This window comes from Solanum pennellii, chromosome 4, assembly GCF_001406875.1.
Source record: "Solanum pennellii chromosome 4, SPENNV200".
Classification (NCBI taxonomy): domain Eukaryota; kingdom Viridiplantae; phylum Streptophyta; class Magnoliopsida; order Solanales; family Solanaceae; genus Solanum; species Solanum pennellii.
The window spans coordinates 67,687,737-67,715,711 of NC_028640.1; the positions used below are offsets into that span (position 1 = coordinate 67,687,737).

Genomic DNA, 27,975 nt, shown 5'->3' on the forward strand with positions numbered 1-27,975 from the left:
TTATCATGCTTTTTTCTCTTCACAAAGAAAGATTATCATGCTTTGTTCATTTTTCAGCCATCTAGTCCACGTTCAAGGGCGTATGAAGCACCTACTCCTGGTTCTGGTTGGACTAATACACCTAGCGGTAATTACAGTGATGCTGGTACCCCAAGAGACAATGGTTCTGCATATGGTAAACCTAAAGTCTCATTTACAGGAGTAAAAGCTGCATTTTTTTTCTTTCGGTCCTTGTATGGAGTATATAATGCCATTTCTTTGTTCCATGCAGCTAATGCTCCAAGTCCTTACTTGCCATCAACTCCTGGTGGACAACCACCAATGACACCAAGTTCAGCATATATACCTGGTACTCCTGGCGGGCAGCCAATGACTCCTGGAAGTGGTGGGCTGGATATGATGTCACCTATAGGAGGTGTGTCCCTTGTTCGGCACAATAATTTGTGTCTTTTGGAATGGAAAATCACTTAGAATAAATATATATTACTGATAAGTTAAAATGAGAAGCATTTTACGCTATTGAGCTGGTAAACTTGTGACTGACTGCTGCAGATTTTATATATTTTACCCATAATATCTTGTCTAGCAATAGAAAACATTTTATTGAGATCAGATAGTCTCTTGTTTCCACTTTGCCATGTGATGAACTGGTGGTCCTTGTTATTCATATTCGTGCATTTTAATTCAATGTTAGTGTGTAAGTATGAATTATATATTTTTGTTGATTTACAGATCATTGCAGTATTAAAATTGTCATTTAGCTTACTGTGTTCAATTTTTGTATTTTCTCAGTGGTTTGTGCTGATTATAATGTCGAAATTGCTCTTATGTTAGTCAAAATTGCAATGTGAGGAATGCAAATATGTCCGAACAGTTGCATCTTTACTTGCACCATGATGATTTAGACATAGAGGAGAATGACCTTTAATGTTGTTCATCATTGCAAATTCATTTTATTATTTTATCTAGAAGAGCCGTAGGCAATACTATTTTCAACATCCAGTAATAGCTGACAACTCTGAAATTGCAGGTGGGGATACAGAAGGTCCTTGGCTCTTGCCTGATATCTTGGTCAATGTACGGAAGTCCAATGATGATACTGTCATCGGAGTTGTCCATGAGGTGTTAGCGGTATGTATATCCTGCACTAATTTATCTACTCCATAGTGGGAATTTGCTTCACATATGACCTGATTGTGCATATGATAATATTAGTTCTCCCTCCGTCCCATTTATGTGATGGTGTTCGGATTTCGAGTCAAACAAATTATTCTTTGACCATAATTTTTCTTGTCTTCTAATTATCTCGAATTATTAATTATTGCAACTTATAAATCCTTTTATATAGTTTTCGAACATGTAATTTTGTATCAAAAAACTAACAGATACTGTCCAATTATATGTTTGTTTGAATCTCGAAAAGCGGAAAGTGTCACATAAATTGGGATATAGGGATCATTACATTTTAGAGGTTTTTATTTTTATTTTTGAAATTGTACATTTAGAGAATGTTGAGAGGTGCATCGAAACCTCTTAACCACTTCCTGGGAAGATACATTGCACATGTAAATACAACATTATACTAGTCGTGATCCTAGAAGTGGGGGTCCGGGAGAGTGAGGTGTATGCACACCTACCTTGTGTGAGGTAGAGAGGCTGTTTTCAATAGATCCTCGATTTAAGAAAAGCGTTTTCAAAAATACTGTAGAAAGGACAACTACCAACGACAAAAAATAACCCAAGTAACAACGATAGTAATATAATATAATAATAGAACAATGATACTGATAAATGGACGAGGGAGCATGGCTCTAAGCTAGAAGAGCAATGCACATGTGTATATTAGTTCGAAAGGGATTATTGATTATCTATTCAAGTTATCCCAAATAAGGGTTGTGAAAATGACGGAGTTAGAAAAATGAATGTTTTTTCTCTAATTTTGCTGGATTAGATCTTGAACTTTGTAATTTCATTTTTACTTTGTACTAAAAATATTCATCCTATTTGTTCCAATTGTCATGCTCTCGGTACTGGGACGTTTCAAAATGATTGATATCTTTCTAGTTCTACAACTTTAAAATATTCACTCTTTAACTTTGATGTGATGCTCTGTTTTTGTTATTTAACCACATATTTTCAGAACGTTCTTCCATCATCAGTAGTGTGTATACAAGCCATTAAAGTGAATGTGTGTATATAGTGTAAACGTATATAAAACTGTGCTAATGGTTTATTTCTAAAAAGTTGTCTGCTTTTATCAGAGGTTGATTCTTCTGCTTTTTTGTATCTGGCTGTGAACTTTCTTTTCAAGTGAATAGTTTCATTGGAAAATTAACCAGTATTCTCTAACTTGCTTGTGGAGCAGGATGGTTCCTGTAGTGTTGGTCTTGGATCAAGCGGCAATGGTGACACTATCATTGCGCACCCAACTGAAATTGATATAATTGTACCAAAGAAGTCTGATAAAATCAAGATAATGGGTGGTCCCCAACGTGGTGCAACCGGCAAGCTTATTGGTGTTGATGGCACTGATGGGATTGTAAAGGTGGATGATACCCTTGATGTTAAAATTTTAGACATGGTACTTTTGGCCAAGTTAGCGCATGCATAGAGTGACAAGCAATTCTAGTTAGTGAACAAGTTGTGATCAATAGTTGTATTATATTTCATGTTATGCTCATGAGTTTCAAGTGTTTACTTTGTTCCTTTATGTTTGAACGGAACTATGTAAATGCATTTTCAAAAGAATCGTTTAAAAGGGGATTTTTCATGTTCAAGTGAAACGCAGGAGGCCATCGTCTATATCTTTTCTGATGTGTTTGTTTATTTGGGTTTGAATTGAACGCCTCCAGTGGTCCTCTCTTGAAAATTGTCATAAAAAATGATTTATGGTTTTGTGTGAGAGTATAACCTGCAGCCTAAGTCCAAATGCTATCTCTCTTTTTGTGCTTCTTCGAGATTGAGAGAGGAGAGATGTGAGCGAGATTGAGAGAGGTGAGTGGGATTGGGGTGCGGGGTGGGAGAGAGAATGTATGTCGTATCATGGATACAATCTATACATACTATAAATATCGTTGTTAGAATACAAATCTAATCTCTCTCACTTATATTTGATGGGATACAATTGTTTAACTTGTATCATGAATACAATCAATCCATACTATAAACATTGTTGTTAGAATACAAATTTAATCTTTGTCACTTATATTTGATTGAATAAAATTGATACAAAATAAATTTGATAGTGAGAATGGATACATATTATATTCGATGTACCACAAACACAGTGATTCTTAAGTACAAGTAAAAATTTGCTCCATCATCTGGATCTATTAATACAAGTTAAAAAAATGTGATATCTACTCATTACGTGATGGTGATATAAAGTGTAATGAAATATTTTAAATTAGGTAATTTGCATGGGCTTCGTGCGATCATAAATAATAATTGCATTGAACTTGAAAAAAAGTTTATACTAATATCAATACATTAAAAATAAGGGAAGATAGGTTTTTCGAAAAATATAAGCATAAATTTGATTAATTTTCATTATCACATAACTCAAGAACCTATAATGAATGAATTATTAACGAAATAATATATCATTGGTTCTTTGATAAACATTAAAAGGAAAATAAAGAAGAAAATAATAATATATATACAAGGAATTTTCTCATATGTCTTAGGAGAAAATTCAAAAATATGTTAAAATATTCAAAAAAGACTTGAACATGAAAACAATTATAACTTTTGAACTTATATAATGAATTTCTTCAATTGATAAGTGAGAAATTTCATATCTATGTAAAAATAGATAATATGTAAGCTTATATATAGTACTTTTACGTTATAGAATTTAGGCACAATACATATATTGGACCCTAAACTTGACTTCATATTTTAACTTTGACCTCCAACTTTCATAATGCACAAACAAGCACTTTAACTATCCGACTTTTAAATAAATAAACACATTAATCCTACATGGCACAATACGCGTAGGACACCACGTAGGACAAAAAATGACATATAGGACATGTGTGTCTATTCGTTCAACTTTATACAAGTTTAAGTGTCTACTTGTGCACACCCAAAGTTGAAGGGCATAAATGTGATTCGAAGTCAAGTCAAAGGGCACATTTATGTATTATGCCTAGAATTTAATATAGAATAGCAAAACATGAATTCTTGAAATAGAGTACAATAATTATTTTCTACACAATTAATATACGTACTATAAATGTATATGTTCAATAATACTGGAGACAGGAACTTTATAGTAACATAGAAAACCGAGTTTAAAACATGTCATAAGCATATATTGATGAACGTAAATAAAACATACCAGGATATGTAAATATAGAATGAAATAGAAAGAAAAAAATCGAGTCCATTGAATGCACAACGTCCCCTTAAGAAAACTATTCCCCTCCAATACCAGATGTTTAATGAATTACATCCTCTCACGATGGAACGATTTTATTCACCAACTTATTCATACAAAAACAGTGGTACTAGCAAGTCACTCAAAATGAGCATAGTACACGAATATTTAATTTGACGGAAGTAGAAGAAGAAGATCAAAATGTTCGTTGTTTTAAAATGAGACAAATCCCTCTATTTATAGAAAACACAGGGTAGTGTGAACAAATGTTTATTGTGTTTTATTAGAAAGGTTATAACTATTTGGAAAAGTTGCAACCCTTCGGAATGTTCACAACCTTTCATTTAAGACGCAACTTTTCATAAATTCACAATTCATCATTAAAGTCGAAACTTTTCATAAAAGTCACAACTTTTGATAAAAGTCGCAACTCTTTATTAAAGTCAAAACTTTTTATAAAAATCAAAAGTTGTAACTTTTCAATGAAGTCACAACTTTTTATAAGAGTCCAAACTTTTCATAAAATTCACATATTTTCATAAAAGAGGAAGACCAGTCTTGGAAATAAATAAATTTAAAGGAAATTTTTATTGTGGTGGCGCCACGTAGACAGACCTCGGATTCTCTTTTATATAAATATATGATTGATCTTAGTATCCTCTTGTTGTCTCGAACTCTTTTGCATCGAAGATATATTAAATGAGGTGACTATTAATAACCAAATGTTGAGATGGCCGAGTTGGTCTAAAGCGCCAGATTAAGGTTCTGGTCCGAAAGGGCGTGGGTTCAAATCCCACTCTCAACATAAGAATTATTTTTTGTTTAATTATAATTAATTTTTTAAATTCTTTTGTGTGATGATGGAAAAAAGTATTAAGTATTCACATTTTAAATTAATATTCTTTTGATCAGTTCTAAAGATAACTAAATGAGCCTTGCTACTATTTTACTTTTGAAGGAATAAATATTTATCGCTTGATTGTAAATGTTAGAGAATTTTTGTTTAATTATTTATAATTTTTTTCAATGCTTTTGTGTGATTAAGTATTCATATTGTAAATTAATATTTTTTTCATCAGTTTCTAAAGATAACTAATTGAGCCCTTGATCATTATTTTACTTTCGAAGGAACAAATATTTATTTCATGCTTGTAAATGAAAGTTCAATTTGTAAAAAGTACGTATGCAGTTTCAATTTGTTTGTATAGTCTCATAAATGGAGTTGAGATAATTTAATAATTTTTTAACTAAAATTATATTTATGTGACATGTTTAATATCAAAAGCTATTTCATAATATAACATTCCTCAAAAAAATAATTGTGTATTAATTTTTATACCCATTCAAATTAATCAACAACGATGTACTCAATGTAATTTCTCATATGAACCTAATGAGGATGAAATATGTGGAAATTTTATCTCTACATGTCTTAGAGGGTTGAGGAGTTGCGGTTCTAGGAAAAACAATTCAAAATAGTTTGAAAAGATTGACAAAAGTAAAGAAATCATAACTAAAATACCACAAAAAAATCATGACAAAGTAGTATGATAAAAGGAACGATAACTACAATTAAAGTAATATGATAATCGAAATATAAGAAACAATATCGAGTAACATAAATCAAAGAATAAGAAATTACAAGAGTAATACTATGAAATAACTAGTGCGGAAAGAAAAAAAATAACGATCCAACTACTCATTATTCTTCGACCTTGATGTGTCCATATATAATATATAAGGTCAAGTCCTCTAGTTAAATTCGACCTTCATTCATAAAAAAAATAATGCAGTACCTTTCACACCTCCTTTAGTTAAATTCGTTTTCCTCAAGTCTAAGAACCTTAGAACCTTATCTAAACAAATTGTTCTTCAAAATCACAAGAGAAAAAAATGGTCCTTTTGGCTGGAATTCGAGACACACCCTTCTTTTTGGTAAGTGATGAAATCTATTTGTGAGTTGGATTTGTTTAGTATCTTAAGCATATCTCTTTCTTTAGAACTTTATTTACAATGAATAAATATGATTTGAAAAGCTAATTCTTATTCCTAAAACCCTTATGTTTATGTAAAACACTAATTTAGCTATTATGAATATGAAATATGGGACGCAATATAGGCCAAATTTTGTCCAAATTCTAAAATTAGAAATCCTGTATGTGTTGGGAAAACGTGGACAAACACAAAAATATATATGGTAAAAGCAATAGATATAAAATGAGAAAATAATGACACCAAGAATTTTACATGAAAATCCTTCTAAATAAGGGAAAAAATCACGAGCCAAGAGGAGCAACTGATATTATTATAATAAAGAATTTTACATTGTCTAGTCACGAATAAAATACTCAAAGTGACTACTATACACTCAAAAGGAACAACACTCTTTTGGTTTCCACTTTACTAAGATATCTCTCACATCTATTTTTCTTCTAGTCTCTGAAATACCTCACTTTGCTTTCAAAATGATTTTTCTCTCTAACTTGGTGTATACTATAAATGAGCAAGAATGCTCTATTTATAAAAGGATAAAACCATGCCTATGTCACTAATGACATATATAAATATAACAAAGTCAAAAAAAGGGTTGCAAATCTTATCAATTTGCCAACCACCAAATCATTTATTTTCAACTCTAATTACTATTCCTTTTTAACAATTACTTGTAGCAATTGAATAGCAAAAATTGACCAAAAAATGGGATGGACTCAACAGCATGATCAACTGTTAGTGTTTTGATTATATCTTTTTGTACAAAATATATTTTGCAATGTGATTCTTGATTATTTGAAACCTTAAGAAATATACCTACATCTTTCATTAATGGCCGTTAAGGAAAGAATTAATTGTATTATTATTGTGATTAGAGACTAGAATAAATAAAATTTTACCCGACAAGAATCTGAATTAATAGAGCTATCCAAAAATTAAAATAATACTTCTTCCATCCACTTTTTTATCATCATACTTCCCATTTTTAAAATCAAACGATAAGAATTTTGATCTTATAATATTTTCTTTCATTATATTAATATGTATTTTATGTATAGTTTTTGAATATATAATTTTTTTTATTTTTTAAAATCAATCTTTTAAAAAACATAACAAAAATAGTGGTAGTAGTATGCTATTTGGCACCATTGCATTAAAACTATAACTAGAAAGTTGGCAAAAGAAGAGGTGTTGTAATGAAGAAAGAAGACACGTGGTCCTGAAGGAAGTGTGTAAGCCTTTTTACTCTCACACTATAACAGACGGTGCGGAGTTATCATAAATTCAACAAAACACCATTTTTTCTTAAAAAAAAGTTTAAGCCATAAATCAACAATGATGAATACTGCTGGTCAGGTCATTCGCTGCAAAGGTGATCCTTTTTTGTTTTTTTTTTGCTATATCAAGGATCTGCGTAGTTGTGATTTTTGGGGATTTTGTTGTTTGTGATTTGGAAAAAATTATGAAATTTTTGTGAGTGTAAGTAAAATTTCTTAGATTTTTTCAAAATCTGGCTTTTTTATGGTCTTGTGATTGTTTTTGTGTAGCTGCGGTTGCATGGGAAGCTGGAAAACCTTTGGTAATTGAAGAAGTGGATGTTGCACCTCCACAGAAACATGAAGTTCGACTCAAGATTCTCTTCACCTCATTGTGCCACACTGATGTTTACTTCTGGGAAGCTAAGGTCTTTTTCTTCAAACTTTCGTGTGTTTTGAAATCATTATATCAACTTTTTTGAGTGTTTAGTGCTAGTTCAATTTGTAAGAATTTGATTCTTTCTACAAATACGGAGACATTATTTTTTTTTTAGGAAAACCCGCATCCACTACCCTTTGGATTTGATGCGCATAGCATAAAATCCCGCTCTATGCCATACCTCTAAAACTACGCAGGAGATAGGAACCCGCACTAGGCAAGCCCCGTGCGAAGGGTTGTTAATTTAAGTCCCAAACCCAAATCACTGGGCCAACCCGAAGGATAAAATAGAAAGATATCTAACCACTATGTAGTTAATTACTTAACGTGGGTTGTTAATTTTTCATTTTCTGTGTTGATCATGCTTATTGGTGTTAGAAGCACAAAGGGTTCTGTTTATTAGATAGAAAGTTTGGTATAATGACTATACTTGTTCTTATCTATGTGATCCCAATAAAAAATGTAATGTTTTTTTTATGAGGTCTTTGATATGTAAAGTTGTTATCTTTTGTTAAATATCACTTAGTCTGTGCTGCTGCTTATACCTTTTTTTTTGCAATCATGGTGAATATTGTAGCGTTCGTCTTGACCCCTTTGCATATTTTTCCATCTTGATGGTTGGTGTAGTTATTGATTTGCAATCCTCGGTTTTGCTGTAGGGACAAACACCTTTGTTTCCTCGAATTTTCGGACATGAAGCTGGAGGGTATGGAGTAGTTGATTTTCTTATGTTATTTTCAAACTTATTCAGTATGTATAAGAGTGTTTACATTTGTGTGGTTGTAGAATTGTGGAGAGTGTAGGTGAAGGTGTTACAGATCTTCAACCAGGAGATCATGTTCTTCCTGTGTTTACCGGAGAATGTCAGCAATGCCGTCACTGTAAATCATCAGAAAGCAACATGTGTGAACTCCTAAGAATAAATACAGACAGGGGAGTTATGATTAGTGATGGTCAAACAAGATTTTCCAAGGATGGAAAGCCGATATACCACTTTGTTGGAACTTCCACTTTTAGTGAATACACTGTTGCTCATTCTGGTTGCGTCACCAAGATCGATCCACAGGCACCACTTGACAAAGTTTGTGTCCTGAGTTGCGGAATATCAACAGGTTTTATTCAACTTTAGTCATTTGAGTAAGTTTTTTTATAATTGGATATTGTCTTATGGCGGAGTTCATCTATTCTGAAGGACTTGGTGCGACCCTGAATGTTGCCAAACCTACTAGAGGTTCTACTGTGGCTATTTTTGGTTTGGGAGCTGTTGGCCTTGCTGTGAGTATACATTCCACCCTCTGTTTTTCGATACAATGTTCGTTCGTTGTCATAATGAGAACGTTGTGTCGGTCATCTTGTATTAGGCTGCTGAAGGAGCTAGGCTAGCTGGGGCTTCTAGGATCATTGGTATTGATTTGAATCCCAGCAGATTCAATGATGGTGAGTGCATTTGATTATAGATGAACAAGAATGTAATGTCAAAATTTGTTGATTTTCTGTTTTTCTTTTGAATTTCGACAGCCAAGAAATTCGGTGTCACAGAGTTTGTGAATCCAAAAGATCATGATAAGCCTGTTCAGGAGGTTTGTTTGTCTCTGGCATGTCCATCTTGTTTCCACTGCACATAACATATCATGTGTAGTGTTTGTTAGCAACTTCTTGTCTGAGGTTTGCGCGATGATTTTCAGGTGATCGCTGAGATGACCGATGGAGGTGTTGACCGTAGTGTCGAGTGTACTGGAAATGTTAACGCTATGATCTCCGCTTTTGAATGTGTTCATGATGTAACAAGTCTCATCCGTTTTAAAGTCTTTTTTCCATCTCATTCAACTCAAGTGTAAGCGTCACAATCTTATGACATACTTGATTTACAGGGTTGGGGTGTGGCTGTGCTTGTTGGCGTGCCAAACAAAGACGACGCATTCAAAACTCATCCCATGAACCTGTTGAATGAGAGGACACTCAAGGGCACCTTCTTTGGTAACTACAAGCCCAAAACTGATCTCCCATCTGTGGTGGACAAGTACATGAATAAGGTAATCCTTACACCTATCTTCGATATATACTCAAACGACTATCCGTGCATAGAAGTTGAACTTCATCCCGGAGTAAATTTTTTCAGGAACTAGAGCTGGAGAAGTTCATCACCCATCAAGTACCATTTTCAGAGATCAACAAAGCATTTGACATTATGCTGAAAGGGGAAGGCCTCCGTTGCATGATCACCATGGGACATTGAAATATGCTAAATAGGGAGAATAGGACAGTATATTACCTAGTAAGTAATATAGAGCTTGAATGTAATAAAACAAACGGTATTTTATTGGGGTAAAATTATGTTAAAAGTAGAGTTTGGAGGCAAAGTATGTGTGTTCTAAAAGGCCTCCTGAGTTTGCTCAACATATTGTGTAATAATATTTGCATATTTTGAAAGACTCTTTTGAGTTTTGGTCATTTCCATGTTATATTCATACTGTTGTGCTTTAGAACAAATTTTAGACTCTAAATACTAGAAACTCAGATCTTTTAGACTACAATAGGTCATTAAAACACCATCAATGACTATGAGAAGTTTGGTCTTTATGTTGCAACAAGAAATTCCTTGGATCTTATACAGGGTTTACATTTCTTAAGTGCAAAAATCTGGAGTGTACGCAAATCATACTCCTTATCTTGCGGAGGCAAATACTCCTTGTCTTGCGGAGGCAAATAGGTGTATGGAAAGGAGACAAACCAACTAACAAGAAAGTATTAACCACAAAATAATGCAATAACCTAAATACAATTAATTTTTTTGCAAATATGGTTTTAAACTTTATATTTATTAAGAATTTGTTCCAAAATGTAATACAACAAATATATTTGCACTAACATTGCAAATGTAGCTTTATTATTGATTAATATTACATGTAAAAGAACCACAGGAACCTTCCTCATAACCATATGCTGAATAATTTGACATTGCAACTAGACCTTGCCTGATGTACCCCCAAAAACATTTGCCAAAAGCACTTTCACCAAATCTTCTAAAGAAGAGGACTTGATTCATAGCAGAAATGCCAAACTTTAACATTCTTGCATTTCAAATATGTAGCCAAAGCCAACAAGGTAGGACAAGTAGGATCAGTTATGAACCAGAAATCAGTTCCTTCAATGATTTCAATGGAGAATTATATCCATATACTTGTGTGTCTCTCCAGAAGCTGAACACTGTTTTCATCCACAAAGAAAAGAAAAGAAAAGAAAAGAGGAGTCATATTGCCATCAGCAAAATGCAAAAGTTTAACACGCGAGGGAACGGGGGAAAAGGCCATCATGAGGAACCCCGAGGGATGACTGGCTGAGCCATCGATGAACAAGGCATGGAGTTGTAGCCCAAACAGTATAGTTAAACTTGTGAGAGACAGAAAGTTCAAGTTAAAACAAAATAAATGAAGTGAGAGTGTACCCAGCCATGCTACAAAGGCAGTTGTTGAAGCCAAGAAAAATTCCCTGCTTATAACTTCGCAGCTGGATGTAGAACAAAAGGGATTTATTAAGTAGAACAATGCTCAATTCTTTAATAAATCTTGAAACTATTGAGCACAGCACTTCTGCACAACTTACCAATATAAGCAGACAAGGTTTCCCCATCCATAAAAAACGCATGCCCAAGTTGAACCGGTGAACCTATTATTAATCAAGAAGAGAAACAAGAGGGGAAAATTAAACACCATAAAGAAGAACTAAAAGAAATACTCAGCATAACTGGACTAATATAGCTGACCAGGTGGTAGGTGAAATTTAATGAAGAAATTTGCAAAAGAAAATTTGAATTGCACCAAATGTGAACAAATTTAGTTCTGAAGGTTCACAATAACAAAAAAGTAAAGGAAGAGAACAAGAACATTATACAAACAAAAATTAGAAAAGATGTAGACAATGATGTTTGTGAGCAAAAATAAATAGGTGATGTGAGGAACGCTAGATATAATTTGACAGCTAAAGTAGAAAAAGGAAGTTTTTAATGTAAGGGAAAACAATTGTAAGATGCCATACCACATCAAATCCCGAGTAAAGAGTGCTCGTGGAATCATGAGTCCATTCCCAATCATTGCAAGCAACATCGAAAGAGCTGATAAACCTTTTATATTATCTGGATTTAGAAGGTTTGTCCACTAGACAGAAGGTATAAGTCAGGATGAGGAACCTCAAACTTGTGAAAAAACTAAGATTTGACAATTTTACTCCAAAATAACTTCATAGAAACTACCATTTGTGAAACTGGCATCCACATGAAAAGAAGTGTGGCAGTCCATCCAGATAATGATCCTACAAATTTGATGCCCTTTTCTGGAAGTTTCCCAGTCCGAGACTGTAAATAACAGTAGCTTGAAATTCAGAATAATTCAGATCCATGTTCTCATTCTCTCAAGCTTAACAAAATTATCTTCCCACAGAAAGTGCATACAAAAGTCTCTAGCTTGCTCTTGAGCCAAGGAAAATGAACACAAGGTAATTGTCAATCCTAATCGAGTTAGTGTGCGTAATCTAACAATATCAAAAGTAAAGAAAAGTCAATGTGTGAGCAACTGCCTTTGCGACATTATTTGGTAACATGAAAGTTAAGCGTTCTCTTATACGTGTGATATATGCAATAAAAGCAAGCAGAAAACTTTCAGATCAAGTTCCAGTTATGGTCACCATGGAGCAAAAATGACAAAATCGCAGTAAGCCACAACAGAAGCTTCCATACTTCCAGGCACATCAATCAGATGTGACAACCTCCCTACAGAATTTCGAGCTTCCACATGCAGTCCATTATTGTACCTTTAAAAGAATATCTTCTTATTCATAAAGACACAAAGCATAAACAATCATCAAATCCGGAATACAAGCGCTCAATCACCTAGTTGAGCCACCACTTTAGACTTGCCCTTCCAGTTTATATCAGAAAACTGAAACCTTTTATTAATATTAAGGAAGAAATATGAAAAGAATTGACTGATAGCTAGTTATCCCACCCCAAGCCAGAGAAGCTATCATCTCTCTCCCCTCAGTCATGAATGAAGAAAAAAACCCTTCTTTGCTTCTTGTGTGGCCGCAGTAGTTCAGAAACAACATAAATTTGAACATAGAGTTGAGTATTCTCCCAGTGCACATGTTGAGTTAGCTTTCTATTTATCAAGTCGAGCAAAAAAAAAAAAAATCTTCTTTTCCTGGCATTGTTCACTTCAAAGCAGAATAATAGAAATGGCCATTTCAACATTATACTTGAAAAAGTAACCATATATACAAGCTACAGATGTCAAAGCTTACCATAAAGACAGCTAAGATAGCCAGAACAAAAGCCACAGCACCAGGCAAGATGGTATTTGGAACATATGGGATGAAAGTTGACCACATGACCTGGTGCAGAATGCCAAACAAATATAAGAATCTAACAACCAAATTCTCCATATGGATGAGTAGAAAATGAAAGAAAAGAGAGGGTAATTACTTGGGGAAGCGCAGATAAGCCAGCAATAGTAATGAAATCCTCCCAGTAACGCCAGATTACGGGATTGAGCAAGTGGAAGTAGTTCATGAAGTTCACAACAAGACCACACGCAATAACAACAGAAGTGACTGCATAATGAGGCAAAGGCATAGATCCAGCCATGGCTAATTGTGATATCACAACGTAAATGGTCACAACACCCAAAGTTTGCACAACAACCACTTCCGTCTCCCTCTTCTTTATAAAGTATGATAGCAAAGACAAATTACCAAGTAATCCAGTGAACATCCCCTGTATTATGTTCATCTCAGATTATTTATCTCTCAACATTAATAAGACCACAGCTATAAGTAGCTACAATAGAAGCAGAATGCCATACCAGCCATGGAACTGCAAATAATGCAGCTTGATTTCCTGCTAGAAGGTTACGAGCATTCAGTATTATTTGAGGCAGTTGTAATATGAGAAACGGAATATTTGCAGCTCCTGCAAATTTTGCAGTCAATGAATCCCATTGCTTAAAGCTCTCGCTGCTCTTTAAACCTTCTGAACTCTACATTTAACATCACAGTTAGGTCATATTTCATTACCTCCAACTGAACCATAGCTTACTTTTAAAAATGAGCCCAACAACCATTATTAGATGCATATGAAAGGGGATTAGTACCTGTTCAATAGGATAGGGAACATCTGAGTCAAGCGCCGAAACTGGTTTTAGCCGGTATTGGCAAACTAATGGACTTAGGAGCACTGACTTGTTCAAAGTATTATTCTGTTCGACTCTTTTCTTATATGGAGGGAGAATTGGAATTGACTTCGGATGCTGGAGATCAGCATTGAACATATAACATTTGGAAGGTTGGCGGGAACGTAGGACTGCCTTACCCACTGGCAACAAAGATCCAGCCATTCAAGATATCAAAAAATGAAGGAACTATAAGTTTATATTCATCACCAGCTGTAAGGGAGATATTTTTATCTAAAAAGGTCAATCGTAATGGGTACAAAGGGTAATTCCCAAAGAGGCAGCTGATCCAACTTCTAATAGTTTTCAACTAAAATGAAAAGACAATTACTGGTATGCTCCAACACAAAGTCCAGCTGTACGAAATCTGCATCAAAAGCCAAAAGAATTAATTCCCAAAAAAGAAAACAAATTAGGACAGTAAACTAACTAGCACAACATACTTCAATCCTTTTAGCTATAATAAGAAAGAGCAAAATCAGATACACCGGAACATAACAAACTTCTTTAATTTCCATCAGTCCAATTCACTGTGTGTTGGATCAGTGTCCTCAACCTTGGCTATACATTGACTTCAAAATACATAATCCGAACAACTTAAACAATCTTTGATACATTACTGCAAACCAAGTCGGAAGCACACAAAAGAACGTGAACCGGGGAAAGGGGACGAAAGTATGTGAGGGTCATCTCAGAACATGGAAGAGAACTAGTAACCATTTAAGCTAACTCTCATAATTATATACATTTTATTTCAAAGGATGTATAAATGAACATCCAAATTGATACGGAAAAGCAGATGGTTCCACCCTCGTACTTTGAACCTCTTCATTCTTTTTAAAACGGAGGGAGTATATAACACTACAACAACAATACTGTGACTCAATCACAAGCAAGTAGGGGTCGGCTACATGAATCCTCATTGACCATGTAGCTACATTTGAGACAGAGTATGCAATACTAAACATCCAAAAAATCATTTTGAAATAACAAGATCTCCGGTTAGACCCTAACAAACACTCTTTCTCAATGAGAAGACTAACAGGGAAATCTTAAGAGAAACTCTAATAAAGAAAAAAAAAAACTTAAATCAATTCGAAATTGGTGAACTGATAATAACATTTCAAACTTGAGTAAATTGCAAAGAATACATAGCTATGAAATGCTTAAACCATCCAGCATAAATGACATAGCTTCATCATAAAGTTCCAAATTTTACACCTAAAACCATCTTTAATTCATCACCCCATACTTCTAATAGTGCATCATCTCCAGCAAGTTTACAAATTTCTGAATATGCATGAATAGAAAACTAGCAGAAGTCTATTCTTTTATTTACAAGAAAACAAACAAAAAGTATTCACCAAATAACATTTCATACCAAAATTCAAAGATTGTTTCGGTTCTTGAAAATACCCATTAATATTTTAACATCAGAAATGTAAATCTCAAAGCATACCCTTTTATAGTTGGCTTTAATTGGACCCTTTTAGGGGCATAAGAAGAGGGTTGTAATACAATAGTGAATTGAGCTTCCTTTCAATTGATGGCTGAAATGAGAGAGTGAAGTGGCAAAGATGAGGGAAATGTGGAGAAGAAGATGATAATTTTAGAGTTTGGGGAGAAAATTCCTTTTTTTTTTCTTTTTAAATTAGTCACCAATTTTCCATTTCTTTATTAAAAAAATAATAATCCATTTTCACATGTTTTAAATTTAATCATAATAGTAATATATTTGTCAGATTTAGGTTTATAATAGTGAAACCATAACATAATATGTCTAAATATAAAAATTGTGACTAATAAATTTGTTTGAAGAACTCAAATATTCGCTCTCTTTTTCTCTCAAGTCACAAGTATATGTTTGATTGATTTTCAATTTTGTAAATTAAAAATTATAAGTTGGAAATTATAGCTTACGATCTTTTTACTTATTTTTATTAAATTGACTTAAAAATAAGTATTTCTAAGTATTTTCTTTTATTTTACTCAAACACATACCTAACAATAATGATCAATTGCTTATCATTAATTAGTAAACCATTATGTAGCAAACTCTTACATAAAGATAAGATATAAGTTTCAAAGTTGTAGATGCATTGACGATATATAAATACCTAAACAAAAAGAAAACAATTACGAATAAAGAACCGGTCAAGTAATTTTTAATGACCTTGTAGATTTATGCCATATGTATCATATAATAATTTATGGTTGAGATCCATTTACATTATATTCATTTTAATTATAAAAAAAAGCAAATCCGTCAATTATTTTTATTTTTTAAAACTATTAAATAAAACAATTAAGTGTATCCTAGCTAATATTTTCAAGAAAAAATATAAGACTGACGAGAATATGGGAACTTCTCGACTTTTTACCCGTCAAACCTCGTACTTGTATTGAATTTTTTAAATTATTCTAATTTTAAAGAATTTGGCACTTTTGAAGAATCTAAATATATTTTTATAATTATTTGAAAACCTCCGAATAAGTTTATTTTTTGGTCTCATCATGTTCTCCAATTGAATTACTATTTAGAATTCAATGATGTTTTTAAGTTTGATCTATTTTCGGAGATTACTTCAGAATTTGAAGAAAGCATGTGGGAAATTACTCCCGAAGAAGTTTGAGGGTAAAAAGTCAGAAAGTTCGCATATTCCCGTCAGTCTTAATTTTTTTCTTGAAAATATTAGCTTAGTACACTTAATTGCTTTATTTGATAGTTTTTCTTTTTTTTAAAAAAAAGTTGATAAATTTGTTATTTTTATTAGCTATTATTATAATGAGTATATAATTTAAATGAATATCAACTATAAATTATTATACACTACATATGACATAAATCTATAATATCATTGGACATTACTCAACCTAATTATACTTGACCAGATCTATATCCCACGATTACATACCTCTAAAATGGAAAAGAACAAGAAGTTGGAACTTGCTCAATTTTGTATAATAAAGATAATAACTTGTTAGGTCATAGACATATAAAAAGGAAAGCTCAAATATCAAAACTTGATCCAAAAGAGACGGGCATCTCAAAAAAAATGAAGGATGGGTCATATGGATTGTGGGATTTGTGTATACTCCCCCGTTTCTATTTAGTTGTTTATTTTAGATTTCATGTCCCTTGAGAAATTAGATAAATTTATCATTGTGTTTTTATTTTGTGATTTCAGTCAGATTTTCAATAAATGAACAAAAATTAATTTTATTTGATTAATTACATTCACTAATGCACATGAACTTATTATTTAACTTTTCTATGTTAATCAAATTCATACTTTCAAGGGTAAAATAGAAAGAATAACATTATTTATGTATTGATTTTGTGATACGACAGGTGTTCTATTAAGAACATTTATATTTAGTAAAGACGACATATATAAGAAGAAATGTAGTACTTAATTTTTCTATGTTGGATAAATGTATACTTTCATGATTCAAGCTAAAAACTTTCAAAGAATAAAATAAAAAAAATAGTATCATTATATATAAATTTTGTAAAATAACAAATACTATCTATTTTTATTAGTAACGACACATAAATATACTAAAGAAGTGAGAGAAATAAATGGCTACACGGGGATTCACAATCTTTAATACAACCTAGTTGACCCATGTATATAATTATTCTATTGGTTCACTTTTATTTGTCAAAACATATTTATTAAGAAATTAATGATTGACGTAGTTAATTTATTATATTATTTTTATTAATTGGATATATTTATGTTACGTCTGATAGTGATCTAAAGAGTGAGTAATCAATATTTCAACATAAAATTTAAAAAAATTAATTATTTTTTTCTTAATATGTTAAAAATGTGAAGTAAAAATAAAATTCAAAATAATGGTCAAATAAAAAAAGTATAAAAATGTACTAAGATATGTGGAATTCTCTATTTTCTCGAGATCCACTTGGAGCAACTTTGAAATCACGAAATGACAAGTATGGGGGTGTAATACAACGTGATCATAATAAATGGACTTATATATGTGCACGAAACACTCCTCCTTCACCTTTTAATTATTTATCTATGATTTAATAATAGAAAAATTTACTAAAATTTGCAATTTAATACTCATTTATTATTTAAAGAAAAACCATCTATGATTGAAAAAGCAAAGATTTTTAGTATAAAATTAATATGTTGTTCACAACTTAATTAAAATAATTCGTCATTACTGAATTAATGTTACTCGAAAGAAAAACATATAATTAAACATTAGATTATTATAAACAATTACCTGAGGAAAAGTTGTACAAGATTTTGATATTTTGATTGTAAGAGAAGAATATGGATGCTATTTGAAGTTTTTTTGAATAGAAAAAGAAAGTAAAAATACCAAATTGGATAATGAGAAAAAATTGGAGAAAGAAAAGCTTATTTATGAATCATGAATTGGAAGAAGATTTAATGGTGAGGAAAGTGAGGTTGCAATTGCTCTCAAGTCCAAGACAAAAACATCTACATACAAAATATGTTGCAAATTCCCCAAAATACTCTTACATGGTTTACTTCTTTACTCAAATATTTAAGGTCATATTTGTCAATTTGAGACTTGGTTTTTTCTATATCATCATCTCATGAAAAACAAAAGTTTGCTTAAATTTTTTTATGACCAACTAGATGTTAAAAGACTTAGCATGAGACTACAACTCCAAACATTAACAAATTCAAATAAAGAGATTTTTTAATGAATAACTTATAAAAATCTCATCCATTTCAGAGCTAATTACTTAAATGCACTCTAGTTTAAAATATTATGCATCTTATCAAATTTTAGTGCATGCAAATACGTGTAATTAATTTGCTCTAGATATGATGATCCAAGTGGATTCACATGTATACAAATCTCGATCGTCTCCCTCCCATCTCGATTGCCACTCTCCCTTTGTCTTTGATTAACTAAAGAGTTTTACCATAGTTAGTATTTCTCTCACTTCCTTTTTTGTGCTTAGAATCCTTTCTTCTCTGCCATAGTTTATTTTTTCAAACTTTTTTTTGTAGCAAATCAACAATAGATCTATGGATTTTATTTATAGAGTTGATATTTGGACTTTAAATACATTTTATTTTTAATCATTATTAATTTTCCAACCACCACTGTTTTACTTTCCGTCTCAAAAAGCTTAGTTTCTGTTTTCATATTGTTTTTTTAAAAGAAGTTCTTTCCCTGTCATTCTTAAGGAACGACTTGGGTAATAAATCCTAGGTATTTTCCAAATCTGGCTTCTTTGAAATTCTCTTTCGTAATTTATTTTTATTTATTTTGTTAGATTATTTAATATCTGTATATATCAATTTTTTCAACATCAGACTTAGTCAAAGAGAATGAATATATTGAAATTGTAGAAGCTGAAGAAAATTAAATATGATGAAGAAAATATCGAAAAACATTCTTCAACACATAAAGAATGAAAAGAGTCGCAGTAAGTAATGTAATGAAATTAAATAAATGGTACATTTTTTTATAAAAGAACTTGCATATTATTTTTTAGAAGTTAATGATTCTTCTAAAGTATGACAAAGAAGAAAGGATTCTATACAAAAAGGAAGTGAGAGAAATATTAACTATGATAAAACTCTTTAGTTAACCAAACAAATCCGTGTCATTAGATTATTTGTATGACATGTCAAAATATTAAAGGAATAATGAAGGAACTAGAGGAATCCATTACTGGAGAGGAGCCAAATCCGGGATAGGGTGATGGCAGAAAGAGGATTTTCTTTTTTTTAAAACTTTATTTATTACCAAACATGCTTTTATTTTTTTTTATTTTCTTGCCATGTCAGATTTGGTGGGTAAAAAGAATTTAGTTTTAAATTGTAAAAATGTGTAATAAGAAATCATGAGTTCAAATTTTAAAAAATGAGAGATAGATTCTCTTGTTAGGATAATGTTTGACTCAAAATATTGTTTTCAGTTAAAAGAAACTAGAATGAAGGGTAATTACCACCATAATGAGAATGTTTATCATAAATGATAGGTAATTACCATACTTATGAAAATGTCTATCATGTAAATTTAAAATTGTGTAGAGGGAACATATATTATCAATAAGTCGACCTCATAATAATTCTTAAACTTAATAGAGTAATAATATTTGCATATGTAGTTTAATTTGAAACCTCTATTTTCTAGTTTTGGAGAAGGCAGACTACATACATCTAATATCGTAAGTATCAGTTCAAGGTTACTAAAAAAAATTTGTTCCAATTTATTTGTCATTTTTTGTTTTTTCAAGAGTGAAAAACAGTTTAAGTTTGACCGGCAATTTACCCATGGAATCTTCATTTTTTTAAAAAATGAAATTTGTATATTTATAAACTACATAAAAAGTCTATAGGTCACAATGATTGACAATTCAAAATGTTTAAAAGATGTATGAAAAATTTACGATAAAAAATAAACTTGTTTGAATTTCAAAAATTAAAAAGTGCCACATTTTGGAACGGAGGGAGTAATTATTTTTATTTGATGTTTTTGAAATAAAGACTAGTTTAATCTTGTTCTCAAATATAGTGCAATTTGTTGGAGAGAGATAAGGGTAAAATAGTAAAAAATACTTTTATTTATGATTTCGCAAGAAACGTGTAAAAGTAAATATCATAACTAATATGAGACAGAGGAAATACGAAGTCACATAACGTTCAGAAAAATTAAAGTATGTTGCATGTACACAATACTTTTGATAGAATTAAATGATCAACCATTAGCCTTTGATAAGGCAATTGTTAATATATATAACAATATTAAGATGTTGTTGAGGGACTATACATGGCTATTTTCAAGAGCAGAAGTTGTAATTTGTGATGATTTGTTATTAGCATGCAATAAGTTATGATGATGAACTTCTTCTAATTCCTTTTTTGTCCTTATTATAATATCATCCTTTTCATGCAAATCTTCTTCAATTGAGAGTACTATTGTCTCAAGTTTCCCATGAGGTCCTTCAACAATTGCTTCCTTTATTTTAACATGATCATCAATGTGTTTCACTTCTTTCTCTTCAACTATCATTGTACTCTTCTTCTTTTTCTTCAAGAAGCATGAGCAGAAAGCAAGAATAGCTAGGCCAAGTAAAATGCAACCAAACGTCGAGAAAACGAATACTATTATGATGTAATTGTGAGGTGGTGATGGTGGTGGTGGTGGTGGAGGAGGAGAGTAGGGGTGAGGTGGTGGGGAGGTGGGATGAGGAGGAGGGGGTGGTGGATGGGTAGGGAAATATGGGAATTGGAAGTTATTCAAATTGTTTGCCANGAGAAATGGGATGAAGAGGAGGGGGTGGTGGATGGGTAGGGAAATATGGGAATTGGAAGTTATTCAAATTGTTTGCCATAGGAATTAAAATCTTGGGAAATATTTGTTATAATTTATTTTTTTTGTGCAAGTTCTTGATGACTCTTGATAATGTGATGTAGAGAAAATGAGTTCTTGGCTGCTAATTTATAAGTGCTGAATTTTTCCAAGGTTCTTTTCATTTAGCTCTCTCATGTGTTTTTTTGTAATTTTTAATTTAGGGAAAAATGTTATCGAATTTTGAGAAAAAATTATTTTATAGGTTATTTTTTAAAAGTTTGATTCATCTATGTTATTTCTATTTGAAATAAAAAATTATATATGTTATTATTTGTTGACATAGGTAAGCGCCATTTTCTCAAAATTCGATGACATATTTGAGCCTTTTTCTTTAAAAAATCAATGATATGACCGAATCATAATTGACCACGAGTAAAAATGATTTTGTAAAAGCGAAACTGTTTTCAATTAATAGATAATGACATGGATAAACCTTTTCTAAAATGAAAATAGATAAATGACCGAGTTAACAAATAATTAACGAATGACATAAATAAGTTTTTTTTTCAAAAGTCGATGATATATTTGAACATTTTCCGTTTAATTAATTAAAATTCTCTCTTCTGGGGTATGCTTTCAAGTAAGCAGAGACTTGGCTCTCATGTAAAGACTAGGAAGAGACTTTATCTTAGCTTTAATTTTGTGATGATTGCAGTATAAAACACTTTTTGTTTTCTCTATACTTCTTTAATTCCCTTCATTATTCTGCTTAACTAATGATTAGTGTCCCAAAGTCCAATCAAAGATTTTCAAGAATATACATCATTTGAGCTAAGAAAATCAATAAGAATTACTCTCTTTTACTTCATCAAATATTTTGCTTTGCTATTCATATTACCACTATAAATGGATTAACGCAATTTGAATTAAATATGTTGCTTGTGACCTTTTCTAAATAATATGATTTATTGATCTAATAAATAATTTTTAAACTAAATAGTTTAAGCTTTCTATTAATACTTCAGAAGTAATCATAAAGCTTTCTATTAATACTTCATTTACTCCTTTCCCCAAAAAATCTACCTATACTATTTTAATTGACAGAATATTCTCTCTATTCCATATTAATTGAATTTTTAGAGATTTTTTCATTGTTCAAAGCTTAAGACGGATGTTTGAATTTTTATTTTTTTCTTTCATATTTGCCTTTTTTTTAAAAAAATAAGTTTGATATTTTTTAAAAGATAAATCTCAACAGTTATAAATTTATATTTATAATTTCACAAAGCACAATAATAAAAAGTATGGCCCAAATTATGTCCTTAAATATTTCTCTTAATAAGTGTCAATTACCTTACTTAATATGGAATCAATAAACATTTTAGACTTACTCTTATGATTAAGGCTATTAGTTTTATTTTTCTAAAAGAACACAAAAATATGAAAATAACTAATATGGATCGAGAGGAGTATTATTCAAACAGAAACATTTTTAAGTTTGTGTGTCTTTGATCCATTAAGGCATTCGAGATCATTGAGCTACATCATATTGTTGTGTCAGAATATGTTATTTAACTACTTTATTCACTATTTACTTGTATATACAGTATAATTTATCGGCGAAGGGTGTCACATGAGTGTAGCTAAGTCCCTGAAGAGTATACTAGTCATTGGGAATTCTTTATTCCAAAACGTTACTAGGCTGGCCTTTAGTTTTAAAGTGATCAATAGGATGACCGATACCATGTAAATAGATCTTGAGTCTAACTCAAGAGAAACAGTTAACTCAAGAAGTGAAGATTATGATAAAGAAGAACAGAAGAATTCAATGGTATGTGAGGAGTTGTGACTTCAAAGAAATTAAAACATCAAAAAAGATAAAAATTATAATTAACTTTATACAATAGTAACTCCCATTCTTGTCATTTATTTTTTTTTAAAAAATGAAATAAAAATCATGAATTGATGCTTAATTCAGTTTGTCTATGGGCAGCTTCAAGAGCAGAAGGTGTAATTTCTGAAGATTTATTATTAGCATGTATGAAGTTATGATGATGAACTTCTTCCAACTCTTTCTTTGTCCTTATAATGTCATCTTGTTCATGCAAATCTTCTTCTACTGAGAGTACTATTGTCTCAAGTTTCCCATGAGGTCCTTCAACTATTGCTTCCTTTATTTTAACATGATCATCAATGTGTTTCACTTCTTTTTCTTCAACTAGCATTGTACTATTCTTCTTTTTCTTCAAGAAGTATGTGCAAAAAGCAAGAATAGCTAGGCCAAGTAAGATGCAACCGAACGTTGAGAACACGAGTATTACTATGGTGTAGCTTTGATCAGAGGAAGGTGGTGGTGGTGGTGGTGGAAATGGGAAGTTGTTATCCATAGTTTTGATGTGTTGGGAAATTGTTATGAGTTTTGTTGAAAGTTCTTGATGATGACTTTTGAAGTTGTGATGAAGAGTATATTGAGTTCTTGGCTTCTTATTTATATGTGTGGTTTAGATCTTATTTATATGTGTGGTTTCCTAAAGGTTTAATTTATTTGTATTACTTTTTTTTTCAGTTGGTTAAAATTTTTTTTTTTTTTTTTTTGGTAATTTCTTAATTTTAGGTTTCAACATGATTTTTGATACATTCTACATATTTTTATTTAAAAATTACTTATTAAAATATATTTTTTATTTTTTTAAATTTCGTGTTAAGTTAAAATCAGATAAACAACGAGGGGTTTTCTCCCTTTGTTTTTAGGGTATGCTTTGAAGTAAGCAAAGACTTGGCTCTAATGTGAAGATATAGGAAGTCTTAATTTTGATGCGTTGATTGTAGTGAAGAACACTTTTCCCTTTGTTGCACTCTTTTACAAACGTAGTTATTTTGCTTTTTAAGTGATCTTCTAGTGTCCTACTCCTCAAAACATGGAAATTCTATAGGAAACTCAAAGGCAATTGTGGTGTTTGAGCTATATTACATGTACCTTGATTAATTTTACGAAATATATGTCATATTTTATCAAAAATAAATATTAGGTAACTCAACATGTAACTAATTTCACAATACGTGTCAAACTAAAGTCAATGTAGGAGTAAGGATTTAAATTAAAAAGTACAATATCTAAAGAAATAAACACACGAATAAATTAAAAGGATTCAACATATACATTATAGATACATTAAAAATAATCTTAACTATATATAAATACTATAATTTGTTTGAATGAACTCCCTGACCATTATTTGGCTCAACCATAAAAAAAAATCACTTCACTCTGATTACTAAGTCACACCATTAATTAATTCTGCTCTAATCATGATTGTCCTATTTCTACAAGTGTTGAGTGCAAAATAAGATCCATTATTGATCCACCCTTTTCTTCTCCCACTTCGCTTGAATATGTTTTAATATAACACCTAGTAGATCTGTCGAAATTCTATCGGTGTACATAAATTTGAGATTGAGGGAGTAATGTATATTATTTGAAAATTACGTATAATATATTATAAATTATAATAATTAACATCATAAAATACTTTTAAAAAAATATAAAAAATTTAGTCAACTTTTCAAATTTTATCTGTGCGACATAAATTGGGACAAAGGAGATAACATATATTATTTAAAAGTGACACAAAAATTAAAATACTATAGATCACAGTAAATAATAATTTTTATAAAAATTTTAATTGATCGACTCTCCAAATTTCACAAATTAAAATTAAAAAAAATTAAAATATATCGGACTCGCACTTACAAAGACTTCTATCAAGTTTCAGTAACATAGTTACATAATAATATAATATAATGGAGTAGTAAATTTCACTTTTTTTTTTTTGTTAAAACTAAAGGTAAATGAGCTATGTGTGAAATGGACCTTAAATTTCACCGCTCTTTATTTCTTGTCGCATAAAATCATTTGAGGACATTTATTTTAGATAGTTATATTTGAGAAATCCATTAAAGCACTTCAAAATAATTGATTGTTGTCATATTTTGATATTGTGTGACAATATATTAGAAAAAGAATAAAAAAAAGAGTTATTGTTTTGATTCTTTAATAAAATCAATGGATGCTTTGAAGGATTTAATATGGATGTCACATTATTGTAGGTTAAAAGGTGTTTTAGTTGGATATCATTTGACTAGGGTTAGGCATATTATGGTTTAAAACAAAATAAATGACTGAACTAATTTTTTTTTTAAAAAAAAATGATTTCAATTTGTTCGATCGATTTTGGTTATTAATTCTAGAATTTTGGTTATTTGGTTCGGCTTTCGATTTTAAATTATTTTAATGTGATTAAATTGAAAAATCAAATAAATTGTACTATACTTACAATTACGAAAATTCTCACAAAAATTTTTCAGAAAAAAAATTCTAAATTGTTCATAAATCACATTCGAATTGTGTTTTATTCATTGTTAGTATTCTCCCTTAATACTATTAACTAAACTAGTAACATACATTTTCTATTATTACACAAGAACTCCACTTTATTGTATATACTAATGAACATTTTTGCGATTTGCACGGTCATAAAAACTATCTCTAAATTTAGAAATGAACTTCTTATATATTCTTACAAAATCAATAATATATATTAAAATGTTTCCTCTGATAAAATAAAGTAAAACATGAAATGAAAAGTATATAGGTAATATAAGTAGAAATTAATTGTATTTTAATATCATTTCTTAATTATTATTTTTAATTTTTTTTTTACCCGTATCTAATCTCCCCGTCAATTTATCATTATTCTCTTCTTGATTATCTCCGCTTTCTTACCCTACTTCCTCTTTTTATTTGTCTGGATTGTTACTTTCTTTGATCCTTTCTATATTTTTTTATTTATTTAATTTCAAATATTTTTTTTATTTCTCTTATTCTTATTGTACGTAAAAAATAAATCAAATTAAATGCTATAATTATATTTTGATTTAATTGTGCCCTGTGGCAAACTGTTTGCCAGTTACCTCTCTTCTTTAAACTCTCGCTCGCCACTCTCCTTCTCTCGCTCCATCTCTCGCTTCCTCTCACTTTTATACAAACACAAGTGTATAAAATGTGTTTCTGTTTGTATAAAAGGAGGAAAAACTGTATATATACATATATTTTTGTTCCCCTCTCTTCCCTCTCCCGGATCTTGCTCGCCACTCTTCCAAATTTCGCTCGTCACCTTCGCCTCTATCACTTATACAAACAGAAACAAATTGTATAAATAGTGTTACTGTTTGTATAAAGCAAGAAAAGATTGTATATTCACTTGCAAATGTATATATCTTCGTCCTATATGCTTATAATTATACAATACAAATATTTTCTCTGCCCAATTTTTTTTTGTCTTTCTCTTTTTATCGTTTTATACATACACAAATTATACAATTGATTTGTATACAACTGATTTATTTTGGATATGTTTAGCGAATTATACAATTGGTTTCTTTGTATATGTATAGCAAATTATACATATTTATGTTTGTTATGGAGCACAATTATACGAACTTTGCTATAACATATAAATATAGATTTGTGTTTGCTATATGTGAAGTTGCTCTTTTTTAAATACTTCTTTTCTACTTAAGTATTCTCATCACCAATGAAAACTTTAACGTCTTTCATCTTTCTTCATCTTTTATAGTAATTATCTTGCCTAATTAATGTAATTATTTAATCAAATATAGATTTTAAAATTAATATAATAACACATTAAAGAGACTCGAATACAATAAGTGATAGTTAATAGTAAGTAATTAAAAATATGAGTTACATGTATTAATGAGAAATATTTGAAGTGACTTTTATTTTTTTGACATTTGTTTGTTTTAATAATAAAAACAGATTTAAAAATAGGAAAGTGGTAAAAAAAATTGAGAAAAAGAAAAATGTGGTTATTAGTTATAGAGTTGTAATACCACTGTCTATGCCCAGTTATATATGAATATACATAGATATTAATTTTAAATTTCCAATTACCATATTTTTGGATAAATAAAAAATTGTGGTGCTAATTCAAATTTTTTTTTATTTGTTAATGCTTTTATTCATGAACTTTTTGATATTTTCATAACCATCTACAAAAATACACAGAAAAAAAAATTCTAACATAAATAACGAACAAAAAAGAAAATAAATCAACAAATTAAAAGAAAAACACACATATACGATGGGTATTAAGTAAAATTGAATCTTATAAATATTTAAGTAGTAATATCTATAAGCACAATCAAAAAGATATATTTGAGATACTTATAGTAAAAAGTTTGATAAGCAATCCATTTAAATAGCTATGGTAGCATGTTGATACATTTTTCTTTTCACTTTCTACAAATAACAGAATAAAATTCTTTTTATTAAATAATTTGTTA

General features: G+C 30.6%; 5 protein-coding genes and 1 non-coding gene across 7 annotated transcripts in view; 3 read left to right on the top strand and 3 right to left on the bottom strand.

The window, feature by feature from the left end:
- Positions 1-2,790, top strand: part of LOC107017787 (putative transcription elongation factor SPT5 homolog 1) — a 16,534-nt gene extending 13,744 nt beyond the window's left edge. Inside the window, exons 19-22 of the mRNA XM_015218051.2 lie at positions 58-175; positions 272-415; positions 1,031-1,131; positions 2,366-2,790. Coding sequence (XP_015073537.1) covers positions 58-175; positions 272-415; positions 1,031-1,131; positions 2,366-2,611 — 609 coding nt within the window. The 3' untranslated portion in view covers positions 2,612-2,790. The remainder of the gene's footprint in view (positions 1-57; positions 176-271; positions 416-1,030; positions 1,132-2,365) is intronic.
- A 2,318-nt stretch (positions 2,791-5,108) lies between these two features.
- Positions 5,109-5,189, top strand: TRNAL-AAG. The gene has a single exon. It is a non-coding gene; the product is annotated as a tRNA-Leu (tRNA).
- A 2,398-nt stretch (positions 5,190-7,587) lies between these two features.
- On the top strand, positions 7,588-10,533 carry LOC107016240 (alcohol dehydrogenase 1). The gene is made up of 10 exons (XM_015216729.2): positions 7,588-7,748; positions 7,924-8,060; positions 8,731-8,777; positions 8,858-9,183; positions 9,264-9,346; positions 9,433-9,508; positions 9,590-9,651; positions 9,757-9,852; positions 9,943-10,104; positions 10,191-10,533. Exons 1-10 carry the CDS (start codon positions 7,712-7,714, stop codon positions 10,305-10,307), a joined length of 1,143 nt encoding a protein of 380 aa, XP_015072215.1. The 5' UTR covers positions 7,588-7,711; the 3' UTR covers positions 10,308-10,533.
- A 338-nt stretch (positions 10,534-10,871) lies between these two features.
- LOC107017718 (maltose excess protein 1-like, chloroplastic) lies at positions 10,872-18,713 on the bottom strand. 2 transcript variants are annotated; one of them, XM_015217960.2, is made up of 11 exons: positions 18,553-18,695; positions 15,752-15,842; positions 14,215-14,659; positions 13,927-14,100; positions 13,548-13,838; positions 13,367-13,456; positions 12,321-12,422; positions 12,107-12,225; positions 11,675-11,737; positions 11,517-11,578; positions 10,872-11,278 (listed from the first exon to the last, which is right to left on the bottom strand). In XM_015217960.2, the coding sequence occupies exons 3-11, from the start codon at positions 14,455-14,457 to the stop codon at positions 11,196-11,198; spliced, it is 1,227 nt and encodes a 408-aa protein (XP_015073446.1). In that variant the 5' UTR covers positions 14,458-14,659; positions 15,752-15,842; positions 18,553-18,695; the 3' UTR covers positions 10,872-11,195. The 2 variants fall into 2 exon arrangements, with proteins under 2 accessions (XP_015073446.1, XP_015073445.1); XM_015217959.1 differs by lacking the exon at positions 15,752-15,842 and having other exon boundaries at positions 18,553-18,713.
- A 2,227-nt stretch (positions 18,714-20,940) lies between these two features.
- LOC107017720 lies at positions 20,941-21,743 on the bottom strand. The gene is made up of 2 exons (XM_015217962.2): positions 21,575-21,743; positions 20,941-21,495 (listed from the first exon to the last, which is right to left on the bottom strand). Exons 1-2 carry the CDS (start codon positions 21,650-21,652, stop codon positions 21,082-21,084), a joined length of 492 nt encoding a protein of 163 aa, XP_015073448.1. The 5' UTR covers positions 21,653-21,743; the 3' UTR covers positions 20,941-21,081.
- Positions 21,744-23,393: 1,650 nt separating this feature from the next.
- On the bottom strand, positions 23,394-24,110 carry LOC107017721. The gene has a single exon (XM_015217963.2). The coding sequence runs from the start codon at positions 23,997-23,999 to the stop codon at positions 23,568-23,570; it is 432 nt and encodes a 143-aa protein (XP_015073449.1). The 5' UTR covers positions 24,000-24,110; the 3' UTR covers positions 23,394-23,567.
- Between the last annotated feature and the right edge of the window lie 3,865 nt (positions 24,111-27,975).

What these genes read in the sequence shown, in the direction of transcription:
- LOC107016240 (XM_015216729.2), top strand. Translation starts at nt 7,712, where the DNA reads ATGATGAATACTGCTGGTCAGGTCATTCGCTGCAAAG. An exon ending in TTTACTTCTGGGAAGCTAAG is followed by an intron (nt 8,061 to 8,730) that starts GTCTTTTTCTTC and finishes GTTTTGCTGTAG; the next exon opens with GGACAAACACCTTTGTTTCC. An exon ending in ATGATAAGCCTGTTCAGGAG is followed by an intron (nt 9,652 to 9,756) that starts GTTTGTTTGTCT and finishes GATGATTTTCAG; the next exon opens with GTGATCGCTGAGATGACCGA.
- LOC107017718 (XM_015217959.1), bottom strand. Translation starts at nt 14,457, where the DNA reads ATGGCTGGATCTTTGTTGCCAGTGGGTAAGGCAGTCCTACGTTCCCGC. An exon ending in TTTACTCGGGATTTGATGTG is followed by an intron (nt 11,738 to 12,106) that starts GTATGGCATCTT and finishes GATTAATAATAG; the next exon opens with GTTCACCGGTTCAACTTGGG. An exon ending in AACCTTGTCTGCTTATATTG is followed by an intron (nt 11,579 to 11,674) that starts GTAAGTTGTGCA and finishes TTCTACATCCAG; the next exon opens with CTGCGAAGTTATAAGCAGGG.
- LOC107017720 (XM_015217962.2), bottom strand. Translation starts at nt 21,652, where the DNA reads ATGGCAAACAATTTGAATAACTTCCAATTCCCATATTTCCCTACCCAT.
- LOC107017721 (XM_015217963.2), bottom strand. Translation starts at nt 23,999, where the DNA reads ATGGATAACAACTTCCCATTTCCACCACCACCACCACCACCTTCCTCT.